Source organism: Hypanus sabinus, chromosome 4 (assembly GCF_030144855.1).
Source record: "Hypanus sabinus isolate sHypSab1 chromosome 4, sHypSab1.hap1, whole genome shotgun sequence".
NCBI lineage: Eukaryota > Metazoa > Chordata > Chondrichthyes > Myliobatiformes > Dasyatidae > Hypanus > Hypanus sabinus.
This window is the reverse complement of record NC_082709.1, coordinates 15,093,720-15,121,596: the sequence shown is the minus strand read 5'-3', so window position 1 is coordinate 15,121,596 and position 27,877 is coordinate 15,093,720. Positions and strand designations below refer to the sequence as shown.

Sequence of the window (27,877 nt, the reverse complement as noted above, 5' to 3'; positions counted from 1 at the left end):
AGCACTCGGTGATCAACGCATAATTCTGTGAGCGCGATTGAGTAACGGAGGACTGTCTGGGAATACAGAAGGGAACGCATCCTTTAAAAGTTGAGTGAAGTACTTCGAGGGGTCCCCTTGTTCAATACCCTCCAGGAGACCGAGTATATGTAGGTTCTGTCTTCTGGACCGATTCTCAAAGTCGACACTCTTAGCTTTAAGTGTTTCCACTTGTTTAATCGTCAAAAGTAAGTTCTGCTCCAATTTTTCAATTATCAAATCTCGCTTCCGAGCGTCCGCTTGCAGAGTTGCGATTAGAACTTGTTGCTGGTTAACTACTGAATCCATCTTATCCATATAATCTTGAAAAGCCTTTATATCTTGTTTAAAAATTTGTCGTCGTTCTTCAAATTTTTAATTTAAAACCTCCAATAACATTTCATAAGTCAGTTCAGTGCGTTTCTGATCAACCAGCTTCTTTCTGCTCCTGTTAGGATTCTTCCCAGGTTCTCGCCCTTTAGATCTAAGAGCCATTTCTTCAAAAATTCACAATAAACTCTTAAAGATAAGTCCAAAAAAGTAGCAAGAATCTTTTGGTGTAGGTATAATTAGTTAAATAAGGGTGATCATAGGTTAAAAAAAGTAAAGGTTATGGAGCGAATCTGAAACAGTACTCACTCCATGAGCGTCTCCTGCTGACTGTGCAGCTTTGTCATACTATCATGAACTACTCCTCAGCATTCAATTGCTACTGCATATTCTGCCACTACTGTTGCCCCCCATATTTGTCATAGGTCCTCCTGTGAGCCTTCTACAGGTGTTGGCAAATAAAACCACCTTTCAGATCAAGTTCAAATCTCTTTTCATCTGATTGTACATTTACAGTACTGTGCTAAAGTCTTAGGCCAATGTAAAAAACAACCTCTGTAAAGTGAAGTTGCTTTTAAATATAGTGAAAGAAAGTTTATAAATATCAAAAACATTACTATGCAGTCAGTAAGCAGTAAAAAAAAACTAAACTAAATCAATATTTGGTGTGTCCGCCCTTTGCCTATAAAATTGCATTAATTCTCTTAGGTACTTCTGTTGTGCAGTTTTATAAGAAAATTGGCTGGTAGGTTGTTCCAAGCATCTTGGAGAACTTACCACAGTTCTTCTGCAGACTTTGGCTGTCTCACTTGCTTCTGTCTCTCCAGGTAATCCCAGACAGACTTGATGATACTGAGATCAGAGCTCTGTGGAGGCAATACCATCTGTTGCAGAACTCTTTGTTCTTTTTGCTGAGGATAATTCATTATGACCTTGGTCATGTGTTTGGGGTCATTGTCCCATTGCAGAATGAAGCTGGGACCGATCAGTTGCCTCCTGTGATGGATGAGAATTTGCTTGTACTTCTCGGCATTGAGGATTCCATTAATACTGACAATATCCATTTGCAGAAATGTAGCTGCTAACCTGCAGGGAACCTCTGCTGTGCTTCACTGTTGGCTGCAGACACTTATCCATGTAGTGCTCTGCAGCTCTTCTACAGACAAACTGCCTCCTGTTTGAGCCAAAAATGTCAAATTTTGACTCATCACTCCAGAGCACTTGCTACCATTGTTCAGCATGCCTGTCCTGGTGATTTTGTGTGTGGGTGAGTCTCTTGGCTTTGCTTCAACTTTGGACAACTGACTTTTTGACAGCAACTCTTCCATGAAGACCACATCTGACAAGACTTCTTCGGACTGTAGAAGGGTATATTTCGGTTTCAGTGGTTTCTGTGAGTTCAGAGCTGATAGCAGCACCGTACATCTTCTGACCTAGAAGGAACATCAGTTTGATTATCTTTCATCTGCTCCACTCAGTTTCTGTGGCCAACCACTGTGCTTTTTAGTCCCCAACCTTGCCTGTTTCTTTGTGCTTCTTCTGAAGAGTTTGGACAGCACATCTTGAAACTCCAGTTTGCGGTAGAATTTCTGCTCAGGAGAGGCCTTACTGATGCAGGATGACCACTTTTGTCTCGTTGCTATGCTCATTCTTGCCATGGTGTAAGAATTGATGATTTAACGGTTAAACTGTCATATCTGCCACACCTTCACCTTTTAGCTTGGTTGTCCATTTCTATATCTGTTTCTGTTTCAGTTAATCAGTTTAGTTCACTCAACTCATTTATGTCACTGATCTGTTTGTTATCTTTGTTTTATCTTGCATGGGGCTATATACCTATAAAGTAATTCAGTTCCTATTTGAAAAGTGTCTATTACTTAATATGTTACTTTCTTTAATAAAATACAAAAAATTCTCTGTAGCATTTAATTTTTTTGAATAATGAATGTTTGGAAATCTAAAATATGCTTTTTTTCACACTAATGCAGAAGACAGTAAATTTATATCAAAAATCTAGGGTGCCTGAGACTTTTGCACAAAACTGTATACAACCAAAGGAAACAAAGTTCCTCCAGACCACAGTGCACCCACAAAACATAAATCATTAACCAAAATACACCCTATCCCTGTTATATGTGAGGGATACGTTCCTTGCAGTCAACTCATAGTATGGAAAATGCATTATGTGTAAGTGGAGAAAATAGGGATGTGTTCTGGAGGGCTTCCTAAATATGTTTTATCTGTAAATTATTCACATTTTCATACCAATACAACATAAAAGCAGTACCACAAGGCAACATTCGTATTATATTTAATCAATTTAAGGTAATATTCAACATAATAAATCATAGAAAGTCAACATACTAGGGTGTACAGTACTCACCAACAGTGGCAAGTGTATTTGCTCCGGGAGATGAGTGGTTGTTCTGGTGTTGGGCAGCTTTACATGGATGAGGTGGATGGTTGTGGGTCGTCAGGATCATCAAGGACGGCAAGGGGTGAAGGAAGACTCTCAGAACTCTCTGGCAAGTTAGTGGAACTCTCAGAACTGCCGGTAGCAGGAGATGCAACAAGTGTCAAGTGTGAAGTGCTCAGGTGGAGGTGGAGTTGGTGTGGATGACACTGGTTTGAAGAAAGTGGTGAGGGTTGTTTGCTTGGCAGCATTTTGTTTTTCAGCATAAATTTGCTTGTAGGGAAGAAGGATTGACTGCAGGAAACGACTGAAATGCTGACTCCGTTCTAAACTTGGGTCCATGTCCATCGCCATTTGTGCCAAGTGTTCCCCAGTCTTAAAAATTCATGCCAGTTGCTTCACTATAAAATCCTTCACCTGCAACTCGACCCTTTCTTCTTCACCATTGTTATCACCTCAGTCTGAGTTAAATGCAGAAGTTCATCCACACTTACTTCTTCATTGTGAAAGGTTCTCTGCAGCTTGGCTGATGGCCCAAGACTTGGCATAGGACACTTAGGAGGCATGGTTAAATATTTCAAGCACAAAATCACTGCACCGTAGGTAATAACAACAAAAGGTTAAGAGCGCAAGAGCATACATCCACATGCTGCCCCTACCAGTGTGAGACGGGCGTTAGTGAGACTGTGAGGCGAGCGCGCGTGGCTTGTTTTGGCGGGAAAGCAGTTTGTCTTGTCCCAAACAATACTGGTCGGCCAACAGCCTCGCAGACTCCACCGCACATGCATGCATAACTGTGAGTTTTGGACGCATTTAAGGAGAAGTTGGTAGAAATAGGTTTGACGCACAACTGTAAAAATGCATTGTCTGAAGATGCATTTAACGGGGATGGGGGTATTGCTATAAATAAGTTAATGAAATATAATTCAAAATGCATGTAGCGCACAGGACAGGTAAACAATAAACAGTAAAAAGCTTTGCTGTCCTAGAGAGGCGACCTTGGTGGTTCCAGGGTATTCATTAGTTTCACAGCCTGACATAAGAAGCAGTTACCCAGTTCGGCAGTCCTAGTCCTGATGGTTCTGTACCTCCCTCCTGATGGCAGAGGGTCAAAGGGATTGTGGCATGGGTGTTAGTGATCCTCAACAATGCTTCGGGCCTTTTGTCTGCAACACTCCATGTACATGTCACAAATGTCGGGAGGGAGAACCCAGTGTCCCTCTTGGCAGTTTTTACTGTCCATGTCCTTGTGCTCTGATGCCTTGCAGCTTGTGCTATACAGTGATTAAGCCAGACAGGACACTCTGATGTATTCCTGTAAAAAACTATGAGAGTAGTGGTAGGAATCCTGGACTGCTTTAATCTCCCCAGAAGGTGTAGATGCTGCTGTGTTTTCTTGAGTAGTGAAGATGTGTTGTGGGTCCAAGAGAATGTCTGTTATGTACATGCCAAGGAACTTTGAGCTCTTCACTCTCTCCACATCAAAGCCATTGATGTGAAATTGAGAATGGCGGACTTTTACCTTCCTGAATTCCACAATTATCTCTTTTATTGTGTCCATGTTGAGACATCATTCTTGCACAATTTGACAACCCTCTCTACCTCCTCTCTGCATATTGACTCATCATTGCTGCTGTATCATCAGCGAACTTGATGATTTGGTTTGAGCTGAATCTGGCAGTGCAGTCGTGAGACGGGAGTGGCTGAACACATAGCCCTGAGAGGCACCAATACTCCGCCTGCTGTTCCTTCAGCAGGTTGTCACCTCTTATGCCAGCATTTGCAGTCTTGTGTCTCCATTCAATAAAACTACCTTTGAAAAAAGGGTACCTTCATTACCTCATTGAATCAAGATAAGGATGTAAAATTCACTTTAAGGCATCCAAAATTCATTTCAATAACAAAGAGTTATTTATGAGGGGCAATATAGTTTTGGGTAAACCTCTCTGTTGATTAAGTTAAATATATATAGCAGAATAGTGATATTTACTCAATACTTCAGCACCTTCTTTTCACCAAACAGTAGATGCTAACATTGGTGTTGTTTGCAGTTGCAGAATGATTCTCAAGTTTTGTCTTTAAATTTATAACATGATGCTCTTAATAAATTAAACAGAAGTTTCATACAGGAATACAAATATGGAATTGCAGTTAATTGGCATATAAATAACTTTTGCATAATCAGTAATCTATTTGCTTATATTTTAGGTATTTCATGATGTTGCATATAAAGCAAAGGACCGCAATGACCTGGTTGCTGGTGTGGATGAATTTCTTGATCAAGTGACTGTTCTGCCACCTGGAGAGTGGGATCCATCAATCCGAATAGAACCACCAAAGAGTGTACCTTCCCAGGTATGTACACTAAAATGATATAATTGTTGCATTATCACGCAGCACTTTTGTTGAAAGATATGGTGTTAATTGAATCATCATAATTTAAGAACCATATGATGATTCATTGACAGGGGTTCCCAACCTGGGGTCAACAGACCCCTTTCTTAATGGCAATGATCGATGACATAAAAAAAGGTTGGGAATCTCTGATTTGGAAGATAGGTTGTTTTGTGGCTTTTAAGAGTGAAGAACTGAACAATGCCATGTACTCACATTGATAATGCTCACTGAAAACTACAGAACCAATTTAAGTTAATGATCACAGCATAATATAACTTTTAAAAAAATATATCAAGATCAATGTAATTGATTTGGGAATACAGATTTCACTAAATTATAATGGTATTCTAAATAGCAACTGAAATGAATGCCTCCAAGTAATTAAGTTCTAGTGTTAATCCAGTTAATTACAAAACTTAATGGGCTGATTGTGAAAGGGTAACATGAGGGATCACAGACCAGTCCTCATAGAGAGGTCAGAATTCCAAGGTGTCAGTATGTCTGAGGATCTGTCCTGGACCCAACAAATCGATGGAGCTACATAGAAGCCACAACAATGGCTATATTTCATTCGGGGTTTGGCATGTCACCAAAGACGTTTGCAAATTTCTACAGATGTACTGTGGAGAGCACTCTAACTGGCTGCATCGCCGTCTGTCTGGGGGTTACTGCTCAGGATTGAAGCAAGCTGCAGAGAGTTGTAAACTTAGTCAGCTCCGTCATGAACACAGGTTTCTGTAGGATCCAGGACATCTTCAAGGATCGATGCCTCAAAAAGGTGGTATCCATCATTAAGGATGCCCCATCACCCAGGTCTCATATCTACCATCAGGAAGGATGTACAGAGCATGAAGGCACACTCTCGCTGACTCAGGAACAGCTCCTTCTCACCACCATCTGATTTCTGACTGGACTTTGAAGCCAAGAACATTAACTGCATTGTATTGCCGCTGTAATGACAACAAATTTAACAACATATGCTGGTGATATCAAACCTGATTCTGATTCTGCACTTGTATTTCATATATTCAACGTACTTAATGTCATTCATTGTGTGCATTAAAAATAACGTGTTATAGGACTGCTTTATTTCTTTACTTACTGAGATCAGAATCAGAATCAAAAACAAAATCAGACTTTAATTGCCAAGTACCTGTGCACATACAAGGAATTTCCTTCCGGCAGATGTTGTCTCTCTGCTCATAACAATAATAATGATAAATATAAATGAAAATATAGATTATACATACAAGTAGTGCAATCCAAGTAACAGTTAGCTGGCAGTTACTGCAGTAGGGAAAAAACTTCGCCAGTGCCTATTAGTCTTAGTCTGGAGGGATCTGAAGCGCCTACCAGACGGAAGCAGTTCAAACAGTCCGTGCACAGGATGGAAGGAGTCCTTTATGATGTTCCCCACCCTCTTCTTCAACCTGGAAGAGTACAGGTCCACAATAGAGGGCAGGGAGGCTCCAATGATGCGCTCGGCAGTCCTCTCTGTGCGCTATAGTCTGGTTCTATCCTGCTTGGTTGTGGCTCCAAACCACATTTGGTTTGGAATAGTTTGGAATAGGCTCTTCTAGCCCTTCGAGCAGCACCACCCAGTGACCCCTGTTGAACCCTAGCTTAATCGTGGAAGAGTTTAAGTTGACCAGTTAACCTAATAACCTGTACATCTTCGGTCTGTGGGAGGAGCACGGAACACCTGGATAAAGCAGATGCATTCCATGCAGAGGATGTACAGACTCTTTACAGATGATATCAGAATTGAACTCTGAACTTTGACGCCCTGAGCTATGATAGTGTCATGCCCACTGCTCCACCACCATGGTGCCACCTTCCCTCAAATTCTTATTGTATTTCTCTCTTCAGTCCAAGTCCTGTTATTCCAATATGAATCATTTTATTGGTTATACCTCTCTGGTTGTAGCTTTGTGCCACAGAGATCGGTGTTGGGTCCATTGTTGTTTATCACCTATAATAATAGAATGGTGAACTGGATCAGCAGATTTGTATATGACGCCAAGATTGGGAGTGTAGTGATCAGAATCAGGGCTAATATCTCTGACATATGTTGTGAAATTTGTTGTTTTGTGCTAGCAGAACAGTGCAGTGCTTAAAAAAAATGATAAGCTGTGAGGCAGGCTATCAAAACTTGCAGCAGAATCTGGACCAGCTAGAAAATGGTCTGGAAAATGGCAGATGAGCGCAGACAAGAGTGAGATGTTTCACTTCGGGAGGACAAACCAGGGTAGGATTTGCATATTGAAGATAGGTTACTGAAGAGTGCACCAGAACAAAGGAATTTTGGAATACAGATCCATAATTCCTTGAATGTGGCAAGCCTTTAGATAGGGTTGTAAAGGGAGTTTTAGTGTCATTGGCCTTTACAAATCAGAGAATTGAGTGCAGGAGTTGAGATGTTATGTTGGATTTGTGTTAGACATTGGTGAGCCCAAATTTGGAGTATTGCATGCAGCTTTGGTCCCCTACCTACAGGAAAAATTATCAATCAGATCGAAAGCATACAGAGAAATAGATGGATGGATAGCCTGTTTCTGTGCTGTATGACCCTCTTACCTGAAAAGTTTAGTGGAGCTGAACACCTGCGTTCTTCAGGAGACATCCAACATCCTGATTTTTTAAAAAATGGGGACATATAAATTAACATATTTAACCAAGTGAAAATTTTAAGCTCTCTGTTAAGCTGCAACAATATCAACACCTAGAGATGGGTATGAATCTAGCCCATAATTACATTATGAAAAGGCAATGTCAATTCAACAATGATCAGATAGCACTTGAATTTGCTTTGATTGAAATGTTATTTGTTGCAGTCAATTTTAAAAAGTACTTAGATGGTCTACTGCACTTCCATCTTTATTGCTAAAAGGTTGTTTATGGGATGGAGTAGAGAGAAAGGAAGTCCTTGTCTATCTTCAAAATTACTTTTGTTATCCTGAGTGTGGGTTGATGTTGGTGATAGATTGTAATTCAATATACACCCATTACCTTGATCACAATCAGAAAGGCAGATTTAACAATCTAATATTATATTGGTGAATTTCAAATGCAAATCCGTAATGGACAGATGTTACCTTGCTACATTCAGTTGTTGATGTAAACATTGTCCAGGTTTGTAGCATGTACACCTTTAACATCTGTATCTGATCTTGATGAATTCCACTCCACTTCCACTCTTGGGTGTCAAATTTCAAAACATTTTTAAAATTTCTTTTGGCAGGAGAAAAGAAAAGTTCCAGGAATACCAAATGGAACCACAGCTCATGGAGATCCCGACCCACATGAGGAGCATGCAGGACCCGAGCTGCAGAGAACAGGAAGGTTGGTAAAAAGCAAATTCATGTCAATTGTGTTTTATTTCCTTTTGCTGTTTAATATGTATGAGTGTACATTACAGTTGTCTTGCTACATTATTCCCCTTACAAACATTTCTAGGAAGGGTCTGAAACAAAAATGAAAAATAAAGGAACTATCTGTTACTATCAATGGACATATAATCACCGTTATAATAAGACATTTCTAATATTCAATATATGCAATATCATACTAAGCAAATTCTTCTGCCCATTGATATAAATTTGCACTGCTTCGCCATTCTGAACACTAATTGACTATAATATACTACAGCTAAATCTAGTCCTGTCCTTGCTCGTTATCATGTGTGTGTGTGTGTGTGTGTGTGTGTGGGGGGGGTATAATCACGATATGATTCACTTGTTCATCACACATATGTAGCTATTCAGCATGTTAGATTTTCATCAGCGCCGATCTTGGCAAACTCATCGATGAATTTCTCTGCTGCTTCATGATCAGCAGACACTTTATCACCACAAATCTTTAAAAATAAAATGTCATGCTTTTTCTTAAATTTTTGCAACCAGCCTGCTGAATATTCACAATGACCTTCAATTTTCAGTTTGTAGTGACGGAGCTTTGTCAGTTCCATGATCAGCATACCAGTAAGCCAGATATTTTCACTCTGACACTGATGAACCCTACGTGATTGAGATCTTTAGTTTTTGCTTTATGTAGTGTTGTTACATTTTTTATTAACTCCTGTTCAATACATATGTGAGGTCATTTCCCAGAACTGTCTGTCATGCACAAAGACCTTTGCTTCGCTTGGGAAATTTCTCAGCTCCCTATGCAGTTTTCCATTTGTGATGTCATGTCAGTGCTCAAAAAATTTCAGAGGTTTTCGAGATTTTGGATTTGGATCAGGGGTACTCATGGTTTCATACTACTTCAGCAGATTCATTCCGAGGGTGAGGTGAGATAGACTGGAATAGAACTCTCTGGAGTTCAGAAGAATAAGAAGTGACCTTGTTGAAGTATAAAATATTCTGAGATGCTCAACCAGAAGGATGTATGAGATCTAAAACTGGGGAATTTATCTCAGAATGAAAGGTTAATCCCATTGGCTAAATGAGGGATTTCTTCTTTCAGTGGAATGCAAATCCTGAGAATTTCCTTTACCAGAGAGCATTCATTAGTTACATTCGGGGTTGGCGTGAAATTTTGGACTAAAAGAGAGTCCAGAGTAATGAGAAATGGGCAGGAAAATCGAGCACCCGCTACCTGATTTTTGGTAGAGGAAGAATTGTCTGCCAAGGGAATGCGAGAGCTTTTTGCGGAAAGAACTCCAGCCACACACACCCACCTGGCTGCTCTGCATCTACCTTTACATGATGAATACAACTGAAAACTGTACAACCTCTGTAGCAGGGCAGAGTTCTCTGCAGAGAATAGATTCAGCGCTTGTACTTAAGCAGATGAATGTTTTTAGATTGCTAAGTTTACATATTGAAATATCTTTTGATTCCTTCAAAACCAGGTTATTCGGTGGATTATGTGAAGACATCAAAAGAAAAATCCCATTTTTTTGGAGTGACTTTAGGGACGCTTTAAACTTGCAGTGTGTGGCATCTTTCTTATTCTTGTACTGTGCCTGTATGTCACCTGTCATTACATTTGGTGGTCTGCTGGGAGAAGCTACAGAAGGTTCCATAGTAAGTCTGATGATTTTTCTAGAAAATTAATTTTGTATGGTGCGAATTACCTTTGCTGTCCTGCTTATACCGCATTCTAATTTCTGTTCTTAATGTGTAAATCCTTTTCTGTACTTGGTTCACAGTGGTAAGTATGCTTGTTACATTAGCTGTGAGCAGAGAGAATAACAAACAGTAATTTTAGAAAATAAGATTGCTGGCATGACCAATAATAAATGCTTATCCCTGGTTGCCCTTGAGAAATATGAATGTTCTGTTTGAACTGCTGTAGTTCTTGTGGTGAAGGCAATTATTTAATTACATATTATTTATTTCTAGTTGTAACCAGGCCAGAAAGGTATTCAATATTTGTATCACATTCATATACAAATAGTTCTCTTGTTTTAATAATCAATTGAATTACTAAGCCTTGAAAATTGACTCATACAATGCTCATTATCTGCCATGTAGTCTTCCTACTTGATTATAAAACTGACAATTAATTTGTATATTCTACCACAGTATTCTTGTGGTAAAGGCATAAGAAATAAGAATAGGGGTAGACCATCTGTTGTTTGAACCTGCTCTGGCACTGAATGAGATCATGGCTGAACATTTCCTGGCCTCTGCTCTAGTTACCTGTATTTTTGCTATAACCATTCTTGTAGATTTAAAAATTCCACAACCTTGAGTATATTTGTTAATTTACCCTCCTCAGTGCTCAGGGAGCAGAATCCCAGAGACATGATCCCCTGAAAGAAGAAATTTCTTTTCTCCTCCATTTGAAATGGATGGTCTCTAAACTCTGAAACAGTTCTCTGATTCTAGATTCCCCCACAGGGGATACATCTTTTCAAGAAACATTCTGTTATAGCCCTCTCAGAATCTTATGTTTTTTTAAAAATAATATCATCTTGTACTGTAAAAGAATATGGTGCTTTTCCAGCATATGTGACGAATAAACTCTTCTTGGGCTCCCAGTGGGTACAGGTATCAATTATAAGGAAGAATTTTAACAAAGATGGTCTCACTCTAAGTAAGAATTAGAATTCAATTGTAAGCAAGGTGGGAGACAGGAAACCTGATTGGATGAGGACTAACCAATCAGGAGGGACAAACTATGGGGCTATATATACCACCGGACTAGACATGCCTGGGCATCATCCCTGATGAAGATGGCAGAGTTTGCCATTGAAACCTGCACCCTGCTGGAAGCCCAAGAAGAGTTTATTCGTTATCTCTTCATCATCACTTCTAAACAGAATGCTCTTGGAGTGTAGTGGTAAAACCTTGTACAGTTGTAGGAAGATTTTTTCTACTTTTCTGCTCTATCTTCCTGCAATAAAGATACATCTCTATTTCCCTCTCTAATAACTTGTGCTTCTGCACTCATGGTCTGCGTTTCACATACAAGGGCATCATATCAATTTCACTGGCAGTATTTTATCTGTCTTTATTCTGTTTTCTACCAAATTGGACAACCTTATATTTCGCCATATTTTACTCTTATCTGCCACATTCTTGCCCATTCATTCATTATTTTTTCTGTCCATCTGTAAAACTCTGCATCCTCCTCACAATTTGCTTTCCCAAATATCTTCATAATATATTCAGTAAATTTGCCAACTACCCAGCACACATCATACAATTTGTTGTTCTGCAGCAGCAGTACTTTGCAATACATAATAATAAAAACAGTAAATTACATCAGTAAGATCTAGCTACACACTCTCTCTCTCTCTCTCTCTCTCTCTCTCTCTCTCCCTCTCCCTCCCTCTCTCTCTCTCCCTCTCCCTCCCTCCCTCTCTCTCTCTCTCTCTCTCTCTCCTCCTTTCCGACGGCAGCAATGAGAGGAGGAGAAGAGAGCCTGCCTTTTTGAGGCATTGCTCCTTGAAGATATCCTGGATGCTGGGGAGTCCAGTGCCCTTGATGGAGCTTGAGCTTACAACTTCCTGCAGCTTATTTCGATCCTGTGCTGTAGCCTCCCACCCCCAAACCAGACGGAGATACAATCAGTTAGAATGCTCTCCAGGGTACATTGGTAGAAATTTCCCACTCAAAGGATTTCTAAAAATCACTCACTAAATTCTGCATTTACATCTTAGCACTGAATAAAACAGCATCAGAAAAAGTAATACAATATGAAGTTTACATTTCATGTTAATTTCATAGGGATATGAAATAATTTTGTACAGTGGTGATAAAATTGCTGTTGATCTAAAAAAAATTAACGGAAATGGATCAGCCATGATGAAATGATGGAGCAGACTTGATGAAAAGATGGAGCAGACTTGATGGGCCAGATGGCCTAATTCTGCTCTTACCTCTTATGGTAATCAAAAATATAATTAGCCATAAAGACGAGAACGTCTGCACATGCAAAGCAACAGACACAAAATGATGGATGAACTCAGCAGGTCAGGTACCGTCTATGGTCATCAAAAGCAGTTGATGTTTTGGACTGAGCCTTCTTCAGGACTGAGAGGGCAGGGAGAAGATTTCAGAATAGTGGGGGGAGGGAAAGGAGGATAGCTGGAAAGTAATAGCTGAAGCCAGGAGGGTGGGAAGTTCAAGGGCTGGAGGAGAAGGAATCTGATTGGAGAGGAGAATGGACCATAGGAAAAAAGGAAGGAGGAGGGGACCCAGGTGAAGTAATAGGCAGGTGAGAAGAGATAAATGGTCGTCATTGGGAATGGAAGAAGGTGGGGGGGGGGGGTATTTTGTTTACTGGTAAGAGAAATCAATATTCATACCATCAGGTTGGAGGCTATCCAGACAGAATATGAGGTGCTCCTCCTCCACCCTGATGGTGGAGTCATTTGGGCACAAGTGGAAGTCATGGACTGACATGTTAAAACATGAAAGGGAATCAGATTTAAAATGGTTGGTCACCAGGAAGTCCCGCTTGCGGCAGGTGGAGCAGAGGTGCTTGACAAAACAGACTTCCAATTTACGATGGCTCTCACCAGTGCAGAGGAGGCGGTATCGGGAGCACTGGACATCTAGCAAGTCAGACAACTTTATAGGTTCAAACCATATCCAGGTGTGAATCGTTTCATAGTATATCATATATATGAATCATCTCATATGTACAAATAACTTTTGGTCCTATAACTATTCAAAATTGAACAGTATTTACTGAAAAATTGGCAAATTGGTGTGCACAGGATAATGCCTTCTTATGTAATAAGGGATAAGTATTAATCTACATTTATCAGAAAATTATACATCAACAGTAAATTATATAAAATTACTCTTTTGTTTCCAGAGTGCAATTGAATCTCTCTTTGGAGCGTCTATGACAGGCATAGCATATTCGCTATTTGCCGGGCAGCCACTAACAATCTTGGGGAGTACAGGGCCAGTCTTGGTGTTTGAGAAAATACTGTTTAAGTTCTGCAAGTAAGTATCCTAATTACGACTTTCAGTTTTCTGCACGGATTAAAAAGTTGTCTTGGGGGTAGTGGGGAATAACATTTACTGGTCTTGAACAAGCTATTGTAATGTGTGAAACCTCCCCTTTATTGATTGTTGCAGAAAATGCACTGTGTAGTAGAATAAACGTTTTAAGGAGAATATACAGTGGTTCTGGTTAATTGCAGCATACTGTGACCAGTACATTTTGGTCCAATTAAGTGTCTGTCTGATTATCTGAAGTTTCATGGAAATAGTTAAAAATATATAAGAAAGCCAAACTAACATTTAACTGAGTAAAAAATTATGTATTTTAATTAATTGCAGAATAAATTAGAATACTACATATACTACTACAATACTATAAAACTGTGTATTAGTTCCTAATTGTTATCCCGAATTCATGATGTGTACTTTTGATTGACTGTCAATATGCATAATCGATGCAGGCACCCAGTGCAGATAACGGGCTGCCTTCATCCAATGCTTCTGACAATTTCACCCTCCAAATCTTCTTTTTCATTGCAACATTCAAGATGATTGTTTAAACCTTCAAATTCTTCATAGTTCCTTACTTGCTGAAGTAGTAAAATTGTTTAATTTTCACTCCCAGCCATTTCTGGCATCTCCAAGCCTGAAACTGCAGTGATCAAAACAGTTCTGAATTGTTTTACTGTTTATTAATTGTCATCTCTCAGTGCCAAAAATTACTATTTTCTCAATTTGGTTTTGTTCTTTAAGAGTTGCCCCAAATAAGTCTCTGTCCTGATGGCCCAATTAACTGAAATTCACTCTATTCATATAAAGGGATACAGTGGCACTGATGCTCTCGATTTGTATATCTAATAATTGTAGCAGATCATTAATCCATGGCCAAGAACAATTTATAACTGTGGAAGATAATGGAAAGGAGAACATGCCCATGGCCTTGTATCTATTTTAATCAACAGGAGAAATGGTACATGACAGCACAGTAGCATAGTGGTCAGCATCAGACTTTACAGTACAGGTGGCCTGGCTCAATTCCTGCCGCTGCCTGGAATGATTTTGTGCGTTGTCCCCGTGACCGCATGAGTTTCCTTCCACTGTCCAAAGGCATACTGATTGGTAGGTTAATTGGTCATTGTAAATTGTGCTGTGCTCAACTAGGATTAAATTGGGGGTTGCTGGGCAGTCAGGCTGAAAGGGCTGGAAGGGGCTTTTCCACGCTGTATCACAATCAATAAAATGTTCTGTGGAATTGCCATCCATACCCTGCTCTGCTGCTCCTATCATCCCGTTAGTGCAGGGATTGCTTAACTCCTTTGACTGCCTGCAACTTGTTGTGAACATTGTTGTAACAAGCCTTGGTACCAGCTTTCTGAGTTTGTGTGACATCAAAGTAATTTCCCTGTGTGGAAGTCATTGATGTTTTATTGGCTTAGTATCCAAGTCTTTGGAGAATTGCAGATTCCACTGACATAATGGGTGCCATTGTGTTCTCAATGAGTCAGTAGGAACCTTTGATCCTTTGTAGAAATGGTATAACTTTCCTAATTTGCACCTGCATCAATAAAATCTTCAGTGTTCATCAGAAACACGTTGAGCCTCCTCACTATCCTGCATTTTTTAAACATCTACCCAATGCTTTTTGAGCATTATTGCAAATATTTAAAGCAGTTGAAAAATAACTGGACAACTGCTTTACCAGGTTTAAAGCATTATTTGACAAAATTAGATGTAGTTTCGAAGACAGTAAATAATTTAATAAGCTGTTCATCATTATGCAAGAAGAGCATGATTTAAGTAGCAAAATTTTTCATAATTTTTAACAAACTTTTTCAAATTATTAAAACTTACTGCACAGTACTTCAGAAATTCTAAACACTGGTCATCATTTATTGATTTGATTGAAAAACTGAGTTTGGCTGAGTCTGAATAGAGGTATCAGAATGACTTATAATTTAAAGGTTATGCCTGCTTTCTATTTATGTAACAGGTAATATACTATATTTAGAAATAATTTAAAATTTTTACCCTTCATTATCTCAGGAATGTATTGAAGAATCCAACGTCACCCTTGTAGAATATTGAAGAGTAGAGCAAAGGAACAGGCCATTTGGCACACAACATTGCGCTGACCAGCTAAAAAGCAAATCAAAAACATTCAGACACTAATCCCTCCTACCTACACAATGTCGATAACCCACCATCTTCCTTACATCCATGTACCTAACCAAGCACCCATTAAAAGCCTCCAATGTATTTGCCTCTACCACTATACCAGGCAGCGCATTCTGGGCATCCATGATTCTCTGAATAAAAAACTTACCCCTCATATCCCCTTCTCATCTAAAGTGCGTGCCCTCTGGTATTAGACATTTCAGCCCTGGGAAACAGATACTCCCTGTCCACTCTATGCTACTGTATCTATCTCTACTCTTTACTTTATGTATGCTCTCATAACCTTATAAAGTTCTATCAGATCGCCCCTTAGCTTCCAGCAATCCAGAAAAGACAAGCCAACTTTCTCCAGCCTCGCATGGTAGCAGATGCCCTCTAAACCAGGCAGTATCCTGGTAAACCTCTTCTGCACCCTCTCCAAAGCCTCAACATTCTTCCTATAGTGGGGTGACTGGAACTGTATGCAATACTCCGGATGTGGCCTAATCAGAGTTTTATAAAGTTGCAACGTAACCTCTTGACTTTTGAACTCAAAGCCTCGACTAATAAAAGCAAGCTTTCTTAATCACCTTATCGACTTGTAAAGCCACTTTCAAGGAACTGTGAACTTGGATCCCACGATCTCTCTGCTCAGTAACACTGTTAAAGATCTTGCCCTTAACAATGTACTGCCTCATGGCATTTGCCCTACCAAGGTGCAACATCTCACATTTATCTGAGTTAAACTCTATCTGCAGCTGATCTACATCGTGTGGTATTCTTTGCCACTCATCTATACCATCCACAACTCCACCAACCTTGGTATCATCTGCAAATTTACCAATTCGTCTACATATCCAGATCATTTATATACATCACAAATGACAGTGGCCCCAGCACAAATCCCATTGAATGTTTTAAAGTTAACAATGATAGGAATATCATAGAGCATTAAGATTTGTTAAATTGCATGTAGATTTTGCAGTATATCCTTCTGTTGTGTCATATGTCTATCTATTATTTAATCCCTTTACAACAGAGAATATGGCTTATCCTATCTTTCTTTGAGAACGTGTATTGGACTTTGGACAGCTATTCTCTGTCTGCTTCTTGTTGCTACGGATGCAAGTTCATTGGTATGCTACATCACCCGGTTCACTGAGGAAGCATTTGCTTCCCTTATTTGCATTATATTCATCTATGAGGCTTTAGAGAAGCTGTATCACCTTGGTGAGACATACCCCATCAACATGCACAATCGCCTGGAACAGCTGACGCATTATTTGTAAGTACTTAGTCATTGTTCCAAAACTTAAAGTATCGTGCCAGATATATCTTTGCCAGAGCAGCCACGGTAGTGGTTTGTGTGACACTATTACATCTCGGAGCATTCCGGAGTTCGTAGTTCAATTCCGTCACCGTTCTGTAAGGAGTTTGTATGTTTTCTCCATGGAGTGCATTGATTTTCCGCAGGTGCTCCGATTTCCTCCCACAGTCCAAAGACGTACTGGTTAGTTGGTTAATTGGCCATTATAAATTGTCCTGTGTCCGGTCAGAGAGGCGGCCGTATACCACCACTCTCTGGCTTCTATTAAACCAATATCTAATCCGATTTACTACCTCATCTTGTACTCCATATGACTGAACCTTCTTGACTAACTTCCCTTATGGGACCTTGACAAAGTCTTTGCTAAAGTTCATGAGCTCCATGAACATCTATATCCTCAGTGAAGGCATGTGAGTGACAGGGAAATGGCTGGTACTCTGATGTCAAAGTTCAAAGTCAATTTATTACCAATGTATATGTATGTCACCATATACAACCCTGAGCTTTTTCTTATAGGCCACTTCAATAAATCCATAATAGAATAACAACCATAATAGAATCAAAGAAAGGCTGCATCAATGTGGGTGTTTGATCAGTGTGCAAAAGACAATACACTGAGTAAACACAAAAATAAAGAAATAATAATAAATAAATAAGCAATCAACATTGAGAATGTGAGATGAAGCGTCCTTGAATGTTGTGGTGGGACAAGTGATGTTATCCACTTTGGTTCAAGAGCCTGATGGCTGAGGGATAATAACTGTTCCTGAACCTGGTGGTGTGGTCCTGAGGCTCCTGTACCTTCTTCCTAATGGCAGCAATGAGAAGAGAGCATGTCTTGGGCGGTGGGTCCCTGATGATGGGATCAGAATCAGGGTTAACTTCACTGACTTATGTTGTGAAATTTGTTTTTTTTTTTGTGGCAGCAGTGGAATGGAATACATAATAATATAGAAAATAAACTGTATTACATCAAGTATATATTAAGTAGCTAAATTAAATAAGTAGTGCAAATAAAGTGATAAGATAGTGTTCATTGGTTCGATGTCCATTCAGAAATCTGCTGGCAGACAAGAAGGAACTGTTCCTGACTCATTGAGTGTGTGCTTTCAAGCTTCTGATGGTAGCAATAAGAACAGGCATGTCCTGGCTGATGGGGGTCGTTAATGATGGATGTTGCCTTTTTGAGGCATCACTCCTTGAAGATGTCCTGGATACTATGGAGGCCCATGATGGAGCTGACTGACTTCACAACTTTCTGAACCTAAACCCCCCCCCCCCCCCCCCACATACCAGACAGTGATGTGGCCATTTAGAATGGTACATCTGTAGAAATTTGTGAGAAGCTTTGGTGACATACCAGATCTCCTCAAACTCCCAATGAAATATAGCCACTGTCCTGCCTTCTTTGTAGCTGCATCGGTATGTTGGACCCAGCATAGAGCCTCAGCAATATCGACACCCAGGAACTTGAAACTGCTCACCCTTTCAACTTCTGCTCCCTCTCTGAGAATTGGTGTATGTTCCCTTGTCTTGCTCTTTTGAATTCCATTTTTTTGGTCTTACTAAAGTTGAGTGCAAGGTTGTTACATCAGCAAATATATCGATGGTATTTGAGCTGTGACTAGCCACACAGTCGTGGGTGTAGAGAGAGTGGAGCAGTGGGCTAAGCACACATCTGAGGTGGGCCGGTGTTGATTGTCAGCAAGGATTTCCAATCCGCAAAGATTGTGGTCTTCCAGTGAGGAAGTTAAGGATCCAATTGCAGAGGGTGGTACAGAGGCCCAGATTTTGGAGATTTTCAGTCAGAACTGTAGGAATGATAGTGTTAAACGCTGAGCTATAGTCAATAAACAACATACTGACATAAGAATTAGTATTGTCCAGGTGATCTCAGGCCACGAGAAGAGCTTGCATCCACAGTAGAGCTGTTATGGCAATAGGCAAACTGCAGTGAGTCCAGGTCCATGCTGAGACAGGAGTTAATTCTAGCCATGACCATCTTCGTAAAGTGCTTTATCATCATTGACGTGAGTGCTGCCGGGTGATGGTTATTAAAGCAGCTCACCCTGCTCTTCTTGGGCACTGCTGTGATTGTTGTCCTTTTGAAGCAAGTGGGAACTTCTGAGTGTAGCAATGAGATGTTGAAAATGCTGCTTTTCCATGACGATGCTCCATGCTCAGTGGTGGGGAGGGACTGAGCCATATCCACTATTTAATGTCTAATTTTATGTTCAAGGGCATTGGTGTTTCAATACCAAGCTGTGATGAAGCCAGTCAATATACTCTCATAAGTGCTGTGCCCAGGACAGGTCACCCAAAATGATAACACTGATACACCCAACACTGCAAAAGTTATGATTACCACCCAATGAAACACTTGTCTATCATTAACAAAATGATGGAGGCTGTTGTCTGCAATGCCATCATGGCAATTATTTAGCAGTAACCAACTTGCTGATGCCTAGTTTAGATTTTATCCAGACTACTGAGAATTCATCATGCTTTGATACATCCAGCGACCAAAGGCATAGTTTCACAGGAGAAGTCAGAGAAGACTGTTGATAATAGGAAAGCATTTGTCTAAATGTGGCATCATGGCAACCCTGTAAAATTAAAGCCAATATGTGTAAGAGAGAAAATACTATAATTCATATATCACATGAAGGAAAATGTTTGTGGTTATGGAGATCAGTCATTTCAGCCCCAGGATATCACTGAAAGATTTCTAAAGACAGTGTCTATGCGTTTTCAGCTGCTTCATTAATCAGCTGTCCTTCAGAAGTGGGGATGTTCACTGATGAACGTGCAATATTCAATTCCTTTCACTTTTTCTGCAAAATAAAGGATTCCATACCTAGATAAGATCTTCATTGGACCCTCTGGAGCTTTGCCTACCAACCTCACTTGGGAGTGGATGATCCCATCTTCTACCTGTTGCAGAGAGCTCACCCCCACCGGGATGATGCTGGTGGCATTGTGAGAATCACTTTTTTGATTTCTCTTGTGCCTTCAATACAATCCAGCCATTTCTTCTGAGCAAGAAGCTGCAAAGGTCGGGCGTAGACAAATACTGTCTCCCAGATTATTGATTACCTGATAGATTTACCCCAGTTTGTATAGCTGGGTAGTTCACACTGGAGCGCCACAAGGGACTATCCTGTCTCCGTTTCTGTACATCTCAGACTTTCAGTGCAACTCTGGGTCTTGCCACTTGCAGAAGTTCTCGACTCTGCGGTGGTTGGCTGTATCAGAGATGGGCAGGAATCGGAATACAGAGGACTGGTGGTCAACTTTGTGGAGTGGTGCTGGAGGAATCATCTGCTCCTGAATGTGGCCAAAACCAGGGAGATGGTGATTGACGAGGACTGTGACGAGTCCTGTATACATTCTGGGAGAAGATGTTGTTGTGGTGGAGGAGTACAAATATTTGGGTATTCACCTCGACCACAAACTTGACTGGAAAACCAACACCAGGATTGTTTGCAAGAAGGGGATGAGCAGACTCTATTTTCTAAGGAAGCTGAGATCCTTCAATGTGTGCAGCCGGATGTTGGAGATCATTTACCAGTCTGTTGTAGCGAGCGTGGTCTTCTTTGCAGGTTTATGCTGGGGGAGCAGCATCAGTGCTGGTGATGAAAAAGACTAAATAAACTCATCAAAAAGGCTGGATCCGTCCTTGACTACAATCTGGACTCTTCTGGGTTAGTGGTGGAGAGGAGGGTCCTAAAAAAACGGCTATCCATTATGGACAATCTAGCACATCCTCCTCACCCTTTCAGACAGACTCACTCAGCTCCACTGTCACAAGGATTGTTACAGAAAATCTTTCCTCCCAAATGCAATAAGCGTGACTGGAGAACACACATCATAGTACAACAGTCTCCATTTTATTGTTTCATACATTATTGCACATTGGTAAATTATTACTGTGCACATAATTATTCTGTACTTAGTTAATATTATTATATTTATTATTGCTAAGTGTGTTTTTAAATGTAAGAAAATAATTTCCTACTTGGGATCAATAAAGTACTTATTATTATAATGATTACTATTATTTTTATTATAGTCATTATATGAAGCATGCTTTGAGCACCATTCAGGCATGGATTGAACATTTGTACTGGGCTTTGACTATCTCTCAAAACAGAGTCGAACCACCTCCCCTTCGCTTCTAACAGCTTCACCATTGCGGGATTCCCCTTCCTTCAACATTGTGGGGTGGTTGGTGGAGCATGGGTGACAATTAAACAGAAACTCAGTAAACAAGCATCTAGGGCTGGGTTTCAGCTACAGACACCATGGGGCATTTTCACCATTTTCAATGTGTGTCAGAAATGTGGTATAATATTTTCCATTTGCCTGAATGAACAATTCTAACAAGCCTTTAGAAGGTTGATACCCTTGAAGACAAGGCAGCCTTTTGAAAGAGCACTCCATCCACCACCCTCAACATTCCTTCCCTCACTACCATTCAGGGCCCCGAACAGTCCTTTCAGGTGAGGCGGCTCTTCACCTGTGAATCTGTTAAGGTCATCTTCTCTATCCGCTGCTCTTGCTGTGGCCTCCTGTATATCGGTGAGACCCAATGTAGATTGCCAAAAGCACCTATGCTCTGTCTGCCAGAAAAAGCAGGATCTCCCAGAGGCCACCTACTTCAATTCTATTTCCCATTCCCATTCCAACAGGTCAGTCCATGGCCTCCTCTACTGCTTAGATGAGGCCACACTCAGGTTGGAGGAGCAACAACTTATATTCTGCCAGGGTAGCTTCCGAACCAATGGCATGAACATCAATTTCTCAGACTTCTGATAATTACTCCCCTCTTTCCCCCCTTCACAGTTCCTATTGTCATTTCCCTCTCTCACCTCGTCTCCTTACTTACCCATCCACTCCCTCTGGTGTTCTTCCCCCTTCCCTTTCTTCCATGGTCTTCTACCCTCTCCTATCAGATTACCCCTTCTCCAGCCATTTATCTCTTTCATCTATCAGCTTCACAGCCTTTTTCCCCTCCCCTCTCCAAAACGTCAGCTGTTTATTCATTTCAACACATGCCGCTTGGCCTGCTGAGTTCTGTCCTTGATTAATGATGAGTGTAAGTAATAGGACTCTATGCTCATCAACTTTCTGAGACTGCAATTAATCCACTACAAACTTTTCAAGGACAATTAGGAATAGCAATGCTGATAGCCTTGCCAATGATAAATTAATATTGAAAATTTAATTCATTTGCCATATGGTGAATAGATGTAATTCCTAATTCCTCATTTCCAGAACGTTCATCACTTAATATCATTTTGTTAGTAATTAGTGATATCTAAAATTAAGTCAATTTGAATAATTAAAAGCTCCCCCTTTAGCCATCTGATACAGCTTAATTGGATTCTATAAAAGATAAGAAGTGGAGGTTAATCAAAATGGATGACCACATTTCAGCTAAATTAGGGAGCAAGGCAATCTGTGACAATAAAGTCAGGAATTTGTTGTAGGATATAAAGATGACGGTGGAGTGGTCAAAAAGCTGGTAAATGAAGCCCTGGAAATAAAAGTACCATATTTTAAAGAAAGAAAAGGAGTAAGCTACATGAAGTCTTGGTGTCCTGCAGAGACATTTAACCTGATAGATGGCGAACACTGGATGAAGTGAGCACTGGCACGAGCTGTGAATGGATTACATGCACCCCTCCACCCCCGAGTGAAAGCACCTAATATGAGAGGGGGTATCAGTTTAAAGAGGAAAGTATAAGGGGGATGTCAGAGGCAAGATTTTCTTCATAGTGGTAGGTGTGTGGTACACCATTGCAGTGATGGTGGTAGAAGCAGATACATTAGAGACATCTTAGCTCAGATAGGTAAATGGATACAAGAGAAATGTATGGCAGTGTAGAGGGAAGGGTTTGATTGATTAAAAGGTCAGCTTAACTCTGTGGACTATGCTGCCATGTTTTATGTTCTAAGTTTTTTCAGCAGTACAGCCCAGGGTCAAAGCAAAATTAAAACAAGACAAAGGTAGGTGGGATTGTACTCACTGATGGAAGTGTTCTCCCAAGCATCATGTATCGTTAAAGCTGCACTGCTCTGTTTCACCTGTGGATAGTTAATTGTGTGAAATGAGTGAACATCTCTTCAGTTTATAAAGAGGCAGATATAGGACAAAAGTACCAAGAGATACTCTTTCTTTAATATTTAACTGACAAAAGTACATCATATTTAGTACCTGAATCACAAAAAAAAGGAAAATCTGCAGATTCTGGAAATCCAAGTAACAAACACAAAATGCTGGAGGAACTCAGCAGGACTGGCAGCGTCTGTGGAAAAGAGTAAACAGTCGATGTTTTGAGCCAAGACCCTTCATCAGCACTGGAGAAAAAAAGGTGAGGTGTCAGAGTCAGAAAGTGAGGGAGACGTACAAGGTGGTCGGTGATAGGTGAAACTGGGGGAGGGGTGAAGTAAAGAGCTGGGAAGTTGATTACTGATAAAGGGCTGGAGAAGGGGGAGCCTGGGTAGGAGAGGACAGAAGGCTGTGAAAATGGGACTGGGGAATGGTGAAATGGGTGGGCAATTACTGGAAGTTTGAGAAATCCTTGTTCATGCTATCAGGTCGGAGGCTACCCAAACAGAATATATGGTGTTGCCCCTCTAACCTGAGTGTAGCCTCATTGCGGTAGTAGAAGAGGCCTTAGAATGACTTGTCAGATCTACACTATTGCTCATATTTGGTATCCATTTGTTCCAAATGTTGCAAGTGATTTGACATATCAGGAGCATTTTTTATTGCTATATCCTCAGGACTTCAAATCATGGCAGCATAAGAATTCTTTCATTGCTACTAAAATCCATAAAAGCATCCCCTGTCTGTCTACTTTGTTTCCCTACTGCATTCCCAGAATTTTATGCTGTCAGGAAAATGAGTAAAGTGGCTTATTTATACTTCATTCATTCATTATGTGCCGTGTCGTATGAAGTGGGCGATCATAATTTTTCCGTGGCTATGATTATTCTAGGCAAATTTTTCTACAGAAGTGGTTTGCCATTGCCCTCTTCTGGGCAGTGTCTTTACAAAACGGCTGACCCCAGCCATTATTAATACTCTTCAGAGGTTGTCTGCCTGGCGCCAGTGGCACATTTGACTTGTGATATGCGCCAGCTGCTCATGGGACCATCCACCAGCTGCTCCCGTGACTTCATGTGACTTTGATCAGGGGTCAAAGCAGGTGCTACACCTTGCCCAAGGGTGACCTGCAGGCTAATGGAGGGAAGCAGTGCCTTACACCTCCTTTGGCAGAGTCGCATCTCCACACTACTATCCAATATTTATATTTACCACATCCTATTTCTCATGTTTATCCTGATCATGCTTTTTTAGATTTCACTATGGATTTTGACGTGTATTAACTAATTTAGCTTTTCCAATATGAACTTCAAATGATTTCTTTCCAATTTCTCTTTCCTAATCACTGTTTTCTATGCTGTCTCCTGAAATGCCCTGAGGTCATAAGCAGGCACCCAGTTATGCCCATTTGTTATGAATATTGGTTTTGAACAATTCACCGTATCCTCTGACAATGTATTTTTTGCCATAACTTTGACCACTTAAGTTCTTGTTTTTCTGGCTCTGCATGTGGGTCCTCTGCCATTGATAGATTCTTTGTGTTGGGAAACAGCCCTGCAGAGAAAATGAAATTAGAAGGAACAAGCGATGTGCTGGTAGAAAAGAGTGACCTGAACCCTCCCCCCCACACCCCACTCCATAACCTTGAAATATAAGCCATAACCTTACAAAATAGGGAAGCTTTTGACCTTGAAACCCAACCACATAAACATTGTGTGTGCATTAAGGTATTGAACCATTGTGCAAAAGTATATTAGCAACACTGGTGAAACACGACATCCCTATTAGCTCTAGTTATTCATGTCAATTCAATTCCATTGATTGCAGCTAACTTGGTTCATTTTCCTTTGAAATGGCATTGCCTTTGTTGTGCAGACTTACTTTAATCAGCTGCAGACACTTTTAGAATAATCTCCCACTTGCTGGGCATTGACCACGTTGCCTAAATGCTATAACAAGATGGTGTGAACGTGATGAGCCAGTGCAGCAGTGGTAATGAATGAGGCTTACTCATGCCTAGGGATTGCCATGCTGTTTTTCCAGGGCTACCCATTAATTCTAGTGTGCTGGTGCTTACTTGGCCGCAGATGTTACTGTATGACTAGGTGACAGGATGGTTAAGGTATATGCCGGGTTAATGGGAGAGTAATATCCACAGACCTCTGTGGCATTTCTCTGTGTAATAATCCCACATTTGCAGTAATGCCTATGCCAGAATATGCTGGCTGGACATTTCCAGCTCTTTACCACTGTATTCAGAAACTGAAACCCATTGAGTACAATTTTGAGACATTTCTCCAGTATTTGTGATAGTGAATACACCTGACCTAGAAAGTTGCATCAGATTGACAGTAGATTGAAAATCTGCAGATGCTGGAAAACCAAAACAGCATGCAGAAAATACCAGAGGAACTCAGCAGGCCAGGCAGCATCTACCGTATGTGGAAGAGTGAACAGTCGATGTTTTGGGGCGAGATGTCAACTGCTTTCTCTTTTCCATAGACAATGCCAGGCCAGCTTAGTTCCTCCAGCATACTGTGTCAGATTGACAGTTTTAATTTTCATTTAAACGGGGTGACATGGTGATGTAAGACAATGTTTTAACGTGTTTTAATTCACAATAAAACTCCCATTTTTGAATCAATTGAATTTAAACATTTTTAATTTTCATTATATTTATATTTTTATGTGTTTTAATATTTAAAGTGGTGTATTTTATTCTATTAGCTTTTGATTGTTCTTAGATGCCAGAGATATTCAGAAACATTTAAAGTTTTTAGTAGGATCAATAGCCGGCTACACTAGTGGCCTAATTTATGCTCGTGATAGTTGTTCCATAGTAGGTTGGGACTTGATTTTTCCATATAACATCAGTTCATATACAAAATCCAGCTGCCATGCAGACCTTTGATGATGAGGATACAGATGGTGTTGGTCAGGGTGCTTTTTGTGGTCCATCTGCAGAAGGTAGGTTCATGCAGTTAGAACGGGCATTTCTGGGCTTGTGGGGGTCATGCTTTTATTTTCGGGCAGACCTCTAAGTGTTTAACATCCTACTCTCCCTTTGGATTTTCAGATTGAAGCCTCTAGGAGAAACTGAGGGAAGTATGGATCTGAAATTATTCCAAGAATTAGTGGCATTATTAATCCATCGGTGTAGGCATCTGCACAGTGTTGCTAGAGCTTTTCCAATTTGCATGTTCTTTTTTGATTTACGCAATGCATAATAAAAAAAGTGGCGTCAAATAACTTGCTTTCTGCTTCTTCTTGAGGCTGATGTGGAAATTATCATGTGAGAATGGAGTACAAGTGCTACTTACATTTCATGTCACTTACTCCTGTCCAAGCTTCCTTACCCCTAGAACTACAGTCTGCTTCACCTCCAGAGGAAACCTATCTTTGGCATCAAACTATCTGCTGGAAGAACTCAGTAGGTCAAGCAACATCTGTGGGAAGAAAGGGCTTGTTGATCTTTTGGGCTGAAACCCTGCAGCAGGGCATGTATCAGTCCTGATACAGGGTCTTGACTTGAAACATTGACAATTTTTATTTATTTATTGAGTGATACAGTGCGGAAAAAGCCCTTCTGGCTCTTTGAGCCACACCGCCCAGCGACCCCCGACAAACTGAATCAACCCAAACCTACTCAAGGGACAATTTACAATGACCGATTCACCTTCCCTGTAGGTCTTTCAGCTGGGAGGAAACCGGAGCACACGGAGAAAACACAAGCATTCCACAGGAAGGACGTACAGACGCCTTGCAGGACAGCCGCTGGAATTTAACTCTGAGCTCCAGAACACCCCGATCTGTGCTAACCACTACGTGACACCCTCAAAATTCTTTCCTCCCACAGATGCTATTTGACCCACTGAGTTCTTCAAGCACACTTTGTAGCTTCAGATTTCAGCAACTGCAGTCATTTTCGGCATGTTCTTTATGACATTTAGGACTGAGACTGTATGGTAAATTAAGGTCATGGGCCACTCTTATAACATACCATGGCACAATCCATTTACTTATTAATAAAAGAAGCAGCCAGAAAATGTTTTTGCTTTTCCTTCTCATTTATTTATCACATTGACTCATTTTGTCCATGGAATTTCATCCAGACACCTACCACTCTACCGTGAATTGCATTTACAGTAAGTTTTTCTGACCTGGACTTTGCTGCAAACAGTTTGTCTCTTTTTCTCTATATAACTCAGGGGTGTCCAACTTGTTCAATGCCATGGACCCTTACCATTAACCAAGGGCTTCATTGTCCCTAGGTTGGGAACGCCTGTCTCAATTTCACGTATCGCTATTAATGGATTTGTGAACCATCGCTACTGGATGTACATTGAATCAGTATAATTTAGTTCATGAATGAACATAAGGATTCCAAAGCAACACACAAAATGCTGGAGGAACTCAGCAGGTCAGGCAACATCAATGGAAAAGAGTGAACAGTCGATGTTTCAGTCCGAGGTCCTTCCTCAGGACTGGGAAAGATGCCAGAATGGAAAGGTGGGGGGAGGGGAAGGAGGCGAGCTGGAAGGTGATAGGTGAAGCCAGGTGGACGGGAAAGGTCAGGGGCTGGGGAAGGAAGAATCTGATAGGAGAGGAGAGTGGACAATAGGAGAAAGGGAAGGAGGGATAAGTAAGAGGCAGGTGAGAAGAAGTGAAAGGTCAGAGTGGGGAATAGAGGAAGAAGGGGCAGAAATTTGTTC

At 40.6% G+C, this 27,877-nt stretch overlaps 1 protein-coding gene across 5 annotated transcripts in view; it reads left to right on the top strand.

The window, feature by feature from the left end:
• The window catches only part of LOC132392508 (sodium-driven chloride bicarbonate exchanger-like), a 274,073-nt gene that overhangs the window by 216,690 nt on the left and 29,506 nt on the right, over positions 1-27,877 (top strand). For all 5 annotated transcript variants that reach the window (XR_009511566.1, XM_059966455.1, XM_059966453.1 and 2 more), the window contains 5 exons: positions 4,970-5,116; positions 8,400-8,500; positions 10,014-10,188; positions 13,436-13,569; positions 16,763-17,008. Coding sequence is in view for 4 of the 5 variants with exons in the window: in XM_059966455.1 (XP_059822438.1) it covers positions 4,970-5,116; positions 8,400-8,500; positions 10,014-10,188; positions 13,436-13,569; positions 16,763-17,008 (803 nt within the window). In the remaining variant the exon portion in view is untranslated. The remainder of the gene's footprint in view (positions 1-4,969; positions 5,117-8,399; positions 8,501-10,013; positions 10,189-13,435; positions 13,570-16,762; positions 17,009-27,877) is intronic.